The sequence below is a fragment of the Pteropus alecto genome, unplaced genomic scaffold, assembly GCF_000325575.1.
Source record: "Pteropus alecto unplaced genomic scaffold, ASM32557v1 scaffold146, whole genome shotgun sequence".
In the NCBI taxonomy this organism is placed as follows: domain Eukaryota; kingdom Metazoa; phylum Chordata; class Mammalia; order Chiroptera; family Pteropodidae; genus Pteropus; species Pteropus alecto.
In genome coordinates, this window is record NW_006442107.1 from 30,913,135 (window position 1) to 30,920,493 (window position 7,359).

Below are 7,359 nucleotides of genomic sequence, written 5' to 3' on the forward strand. Positions count from 1 at the left end.
AAAAAGAGTGCTAGCCCACCACAGGACACAACAACAGGGATAGAGAGTAAGTCAAGTGGCCGAGAGAGTTCTGAAAACAAGTATTTAAACTAGAAACCCAAAAGGCCTGCTTGAAGACCAATTGGAAAGGTCCTTGCACCTCTGGATACCAAAATGGGAATAAGGTTTTTTAAATCAGATTCTAGATGTCACCTAGACTTCCCCTTAGGAGGTATGAAATTTAGGAGGCTGGAAGACCTCATGCCCAGAGGGGCTGGGCTTGCAATCCAGGAACTAGGTAAGGGTTTTATGGTTGTTAAGGTAGCCCTGCCACCTCTGGAGCATTAGTGAGTGTTACTATCCTCCCACTGCCAATGTCTTGGGTTTTAGTACTAAAGCCTGTGCCCTCGAGTTATCTGTGCATTGAAAGAAATTCTGGAAGCTAAAGTTCTGATCTTTAAAGGAAAAATACCCCTTCTTTTTGATCTAGACTGATTGCATTCAGGGCAAGCTGTCTAAGAGGACTAGATGGTAACTCTGGCTGAGTAAGAACTCTGGTTTATCACAAAATACAGTGCAAATTTAGAAACAGGACAGTTGACAAAGGCCGTAATAACAAGGTTGTCCTAGGCAGTAAACTGTGGACTGTGCAGGGGTAGTCTGACTAGGTTTTAGGTAAGGAATGGGGATGCAATTCAGGTGAGTAATGGGAACAAATCATGCAGCTGAAAGTCAATACACCACTTGCATTTTAGAGAGAAAGGAGATATTCAGGATAGAAAGGTATGGATAAGGGCTAGTTGCCTGTGACTGAATTTGGAGGGATTACAGAAGGCGGTGGCCAGTGGGCAGGAGTAGGACCCAATAAAGCAGAGTGGTGCATTATGAAGGCAGTGCTTTAGCAGCATTAGCCTAACTGCAGTGCGAGACTAGATTAAGGGAAAAGATGCCAGCATCAGAGACTTATTAAAAGTGGCTGGTTGCAGTAATTTAGACAACTGGTGAAAGTTTGCAGTGGTGAAAGGGAGAAACCAAAACAAGTCAGAAGTTCTTTAAAGGATGAAACAAAAATTCAGAGGGACAATTTGGATAAGGGGATGCACAAAAGAAAAAAGAAAGAAAAGAAAAGAATAAAAGAAAGAAAACAAAGAAGAGGAAGATGAAGCCAAGGTAACTGAAAGAATGCCATGAACTGGGAGAAAAAGGGAGCCATGGGAGCTGGAAAGAATTCTTGTGCTGAACTGCAGCAACAGGATAATCACTTTTTGTGATTAAAATTCTGTTATTACAAAAAGGTTGTAAGACATCTAACTGTGTAGTGTATAATAATTAGCATTGTATCGTGAGGTTTTTTTTTTCCTTTCTAAATGTTGTCTTTAACTAAAAATGATCTACTAAACTTAAACATCTTCTTCATTGTTGCAGAGAATTTCCTGGGGTTCTGGCAGGAAATTATGAAGGAATGGAACAAAATGCAGGAAATTCTTTAATGGGAAAAGATGGCACTTTCCACAAATACTGATTTATCTAAATTTGACATTCCCACCAGTAACACAGAAGGTTCACTGGCACAAGAGTTTGGGTCATACTGCCTGCTGAGCCAACAGATGAGACTTGAAGATAACTTCAGGAATGAAAAGATTCCGACTTCAAATGGTAGATTCAAAAAAGAAAAAATTAATGTACACACACACACACACACACACACACACACACACACGCTGAAATCAGGATCTCAGGTATTTCTATCCTAGGGTTTCTGGATTAACAATCTGAGATAAATGCTTACCTAGGCAAGAATGTTATCTACCAAACTGATTTGGAATCTCATTGCTTCCATTGTCTGTCTCCCGCCCCCAAGCAAGACATAAATCACTGGAAACAAGTTAATCCAAAGAAAGCTCTCCTGATATAGGCTAGAGAAAACAAAGACTCAAGTGGAAGAATTCTGTGCTATTAAATGGTTACTCTGAGCACTGTCACCCTCAGCAAAAAGGACATGAAAATGCAATGAATTCAGCGATAGTGTGATGTTTCATGCTGAAATAGCTCCCCGGCAGGCATGTTCCAACAGAACCCAAGTTCACGACCTTAACTAAATTACTCTATAAAAGATTTTTCTCCTCATTAATTTTGAAATGCATTTATTTATTCAATTGTCCAAGGATACATATTAGTATTGTAGAAATAAAACAAATAAAAGAACTATTTACAAACATGTAAATAAGCTACATGCATCTTTCATCGGAGACTATAGGTTCTCTTGTTCATCCAAACGTTTCTGAGGAATCTAACTAAAAACTTTACCTAAAGTCTATAATCAAGATTTCTCTCTGGTTGTACTATGGCCATGCCACCCTGAATTAGCTGGCTCCAGTCTGATCCCGAAAGCTAAGCAGGGTTGGGCGTGGTTAGTACTTGGATGGGAGACCACCTAGGAAGACCAGGTGCTATAGGAGTAAAAAATAAAATTAAAAAAATAAGGGATTATAACTGACAAGGTCCTTGCAATCTGTGAGGTCAATCAAGGGTTGCCTCACCTAAAAAACAAAAAATTAAAAAAAGATTTGTCTCTGGTCGTCTCCAGTTAACTTTTGTATCTAAATGCACGCTTACATTTATTCATTAGAAATGATTGTTTTAATTAAATTTCTGTCTGCCACAGGTGTTCCAATAATAAATCGTACTTCTTGATAAAATAAATACACTATCCTAAACTTCTAATAGAATTATTCTTAAACTTGACTTCTCTACATCATAAATCTCCCAAAATACAGCTTATTAATGCTGTGGTACACAATACTTTTAGAAGGAGTACAATGTCATGAAATCAATTGACGATCTAATTTTTAAATTCCAAAAGATCTAGGAAAGATGGGTTTAAGTTTAATACTTTTCTGTCAAAGACTATCTTGGAAGGGACAAGTTGGAAGGTGAAAAGTTTACAAGTATATGCATTCATTAAGTGATGTATCACTATCCCACAATAGGTACATTGAAGAAGTAGTGTGAGGGAGGGTAGTGGAGAGAAGAATATTATTCCATGTTTTGTCAGGAAATAATGGGTACTTCCCTTACACTATTAGTGAAGAAGTAGGTTTCATGAAGTAACTTGCTTTTGAGAGTTACATGAAGAAACATCTATGGAAGGATATTCAAGAAAACAAAAGTAGTGGTTGCCTCAAAAGAAGGGGACGAAGTCAAGATTAACCTTCTCCCCTATACCTTTAGTACCGTTTGAATTGTGTACCCTGGCTTATTTATTCAAAAATATTTTTTTTAGGTGACTTGATTCATAAGTAAAAATATTAATTTCAGTTTGGCTTAACAAAGATAGTGGTTATTAACTCTTGGAAATATTGCAAAGCAATGAACAGGCAGATATAAATAAAACATCTCTGCCTTTGAGAAGCCCAAACCAGTGAGTGAGGCAAAAATCGCGAGGCAGTTGTTTACAGCACCATGATCAGTAGAGTAAGTACAACAATAGCACTAAGTGGAGAGCACTAGTTGAGCAGCACCTGATAAATACTTCAGCATGCAGGGACTGGGAAGGTTTTCCAAGATGTTATAACCCAAACAAGAGACTTGTCCTGCACTTAACAGCCCATGTGCCGGGAAACACTGGTAAGCTATGCATAGTTGCAGGCGTGCCCAAGGTAATGCCCCTCTGCTCTAGAACAAGAGGCAAACTGGAGTCTTAACCTCCTCGGTTTACCTCCAGTGTGATGTGTGCCGGTGTCATTTTGTGCGTGCACGTTAGGAAGTGAAGGGCTTAGGAAGCGTTAGCCCAACATAGGGTGGTGTTTCCAGAAAAATTACAGTGGTAGCAGTACTGAGGAGGGAAAAGAGGGGAGGAGAGAGGCCCAGTGAAGAAACGGTCATCATATTTCATGGGAAAAACAAACAATTGCCAAGCCTAGTCAGCAACAGACAAAAAATGAGAGACAGACTACAAAGATTTTCAGGAGGTAAAATCAACAAGTCTTAACGACCAAATGAATATGGGCAATGAAAGAGGGCGGGGGTCCAGGATGGTGAGCATGCGTGGCAGGCGTGACAGGAGGAGCCTTCATCAGAGATTGCATGCCTATGACACTAGGGTGTGCCCAACACAACCCATGTTTCTCTTGTGTTATTTAATCACATTAATCCTAACCATTTCATAGACAGGAAGGCTGAGATGTTAAGAATTCAGAGATGTAAAAAAACTTAATATGAGCCAATATCATGGCTCATCAAAGTAACAGGTCTGGCATTTGGACACAAGACTTTGATTCCAAATCTAGACTCCAAATTTCTTAACAATTGTATATCCCAGAAAATATAGCTTGGAAGAGAGCCTTCCTAATAGTTATGTGTAAAATAGTAATACTGTAATGATGCTTGTAGATAATGTTTACTGAGGGCTAACTCTGTACCAGGCACTATTCTAAGCACTTTCTTTCATTGTTTCATTTCATCATTAACAGACTCTTCTGGGAGGCACCATTATTATTCCCATTTTACAGATCCTGAAACTAACGCACAGAGAAGTTAAGCAGTTTGCCCAATTTCCCACAGCTAGTAAGGCCAGAGAATAAAATCCCTAAAGTATCAAGATTTATCTTGTCATTTCCCTATAAAAACTTTCTGTAGATGATAATGAATATTTATAGGACTTTATAAATGAATTATTATAAAATGATAAGGTATGTCAAGGATGATTACCTTGAAATAAGTGGTCACATTAATATTTTATGATACTGGCTTATAAAGCAGTGCAATTCTAAGAGTGGCACTAGATACAAACACCGTATATGTTTATTTCATATCCTTGTCACATATGAATTTTCAATCATGCTAAATTAACTGCAGATGTAGACTTTATATTTAATGTCTGGAAAGGAAGAAGGGAAAAAAGAGTGGGCCAAAGTCCAGGAGATGTAAGAGGTGGGCAGTGATGTTTTATTATACACATCCTTGTTTCCAACTGCTAAAATCAATATTTTTTCATTGGCCCTTACTTGAGGAATATGGCTACAGAAAAGAAAAATGCAGCTTTGAAATCCATTCAGGCACACACACTTTACTGGTGAGTACATGCATGCTAAAAATTAATACTACGTCATTTATGAGAATGAAGTAAAATTTCTTCTATTCATAGTATGTATATTTTTTTCCCTTATACTTGGAATTGTCTATTTGTTACTTAGGGGTCACAAAAAAAAAGACCGATTAAAACAAAAGAGTCGATGAGCCAACATGTGAAGCAACTATAATTCTATGTAATTGTGAGCTGTGGACTTAATGCATTAATTTTAGAAACACACCACCTCTTATAATGTGTTCAGATATAGCTAACTTTAAACAGGTTACATTTCAAAGGAAATTGAGCTATTGGGTCATATACTGTGAGTAGTAAAGTAATCCAGAGAGGCTGCAGAAATGATAGAGAACTACTAATAATCTGAATGCTACTAGATAATGACCATTTTTTAAAAATATAAGCACTAGATAGCAGCAAAGGTGACACAGGATTCTTTTGTTATTTTATTATGACCAAATTATACCATTTCATTCATTCATGCTATTTACACAGGGCACAGATTATTTTAAAAAAAACATACACACACAAAAAAACTCCTTCAAAGATGCTTGTTGGGAAGGGTGATGGCCGATGACTGGGAAATGGAAGGCGGTGTTAAAGATTCAAAGACTCCAGCTGTGGGTGGTTGGCCTCAGCATCTTAAAGCAGGAAAGCCCCATGTGGTCCCACTTTCTCCAAACACCATTCATAACCGCCCAGGCCAAAAGTGCTGAGCCCCCGAGGGGAAAGGAAACATTCAGGGCATCTCCTCAGTCTAGGACTTTCAATTTCTTATAACAATAAAGCTAAGTCAAGCTGTCGCTATCCACCCTGTGGGAAAACAGGGACGAGTTCACTTTCTGCAACCTGGGGGAAATGAGTTCGGCTTGCAGCGTCCAAGCCTTCTCTCCCCTAGGCCGGCTCTTTTTTTTTTTTTTTTCCACGGATAACTGTGCAAATTCCCTCTTCTTGCCCTTTCTCCGCGCTAAGCAGACGCGGAGCTATTCAAAGCTGCGTTGCCAGCTCCGGTCCAGTGCTTTCATCATGAATGCTTGAATGAATGGGATGGTCTCGTTTCTGCAGTTACCAACTCAGCACAATGCCAAAACACACATTTTTCTCACGGCAGTATTTCGCATTCTGCCTATCTAGTTTTGACCTGTACTTTTTTCCTTTAAATTCAATGACGTGTATTTGTGGGCATATGCCCATGATCATCTGTTGCATACACTAAGATGTTTTCAACAAATATTTGTGACCGCTTAGCCAACAAGTCGCGACGCTGGGAAGATTTAACCCAATGGGTAGGTAGAGTGGAGAATAAAGTTGTCCGCAGAAAGGAAAAAGTTTCCGTTTTCTCTTGAGATTGAGAGGAGTTTTGAAAATTCGCTTCCCAGCCTTGCTACATTAGCCACTGTACCCTTCGCCGCCGGCTCCCCCACCCCGCAGTGACCACCGTCTGAACCTAAGCAAGGAACTAGCGGGTTTGGCCGCGCTGCACCCAGAGCGCGGTTTCCGGAGGCGCTTCTGTTCTCCCGACGCCGTCTGCGGGGGCCGCGCGGGCCGACCCCATGGCCCGCATAGCTTTGCCGCCGGCTCCCCCATCCCGCAGTGACCACGACAGTCTCTCCCTACCCTGGCCGCGAGTGGCCCCCAAGAGCCCGCCCCTTCCCGGCCGCGAACGATCCGGCTTTCCACTGAAGGACAATGAGGGAGACGGGGGAGGACGCCTTTCTCATTCATTCCCCGCGAGGCCAGTGGTCTGGAACCCCAGCCTTCCCACAGACCCTCCCGCCAGGGCGTGGGGACTGAAAGCGGGGTGTGGCGGGGCCGGCGCAACCCCGACCCCCCACACCGGCCGCACCCGCACTGCTCTCTTCAACGGTGCTCCTGGACCGCGAAAGCCAGAGAGCGGGCCCCAGAGGCCGAGGAGTTTACAGCTGAAGGCTCGGCGAGGCGCCTGCGGCCGTTCGCGGTGGCGTCCCTAGCTCTCCCCGCCGGAGCGAGGGGACGCGCGTGTCGGATCCCTCGGCTGGAGGTGAACGGAGAGGCGCGCATCGACCTAAGCAGCGGCAAAGCTTAGGGCTTTGTCCCGCAGCCACCCCACCCGGCCCGCAGAGGGACGGGGATCCCGGCTCACCTTTCTGCTGGCACCGCGCGGCGACCCAGAGCACCGAGGCCAGGAGCGCGACGCCAGCGCCGCCGCGCATCTCGGCGGCCGGAGAAAGAGTCCGCGGCCACGCGCGGGGACTCTGCAGAGCAACCTCTGCTCCGCGGCAGGGCAGCCTCCTCCCGCCCCCCGGACACCCCTC

At 42.8% G+C, this 7,359-nt stretch overlaps 1 protein-coding gene and 1 pseudogene across 2 annotated transcripts in view; one reads left to right on the forward strand and one right to left on the reverse strand.

Annotated features, from left to right (window-relative positions):
• Positions 1-7,347, reverse strand: part of LAMA1 (laminin subunit alpha 1) — a 145,463-nt gene extending 138,116 nt beyond the window's left edge. For both annotated transcript variants that reach the window (XM_015595706.2, XM_025038551.1), the window contains exon 1: positions 7,188-7,347. In XM_015595706.2, the coding sequence (XP_015451192.1) occupies positions 7,188-7,257 (70 nt within the window). In that variant the 5' untranslated portion in view covers positions 7,258-7,347. The remainder of the gene's footprint in view (positions 1-7,187) is intronic.
• Positions 2,320-2,438, forward strand: LOC112469404 (annotated as a pseudogene).
• Positions 7,348-7,359: the final 12 nt, after the last annotated feature.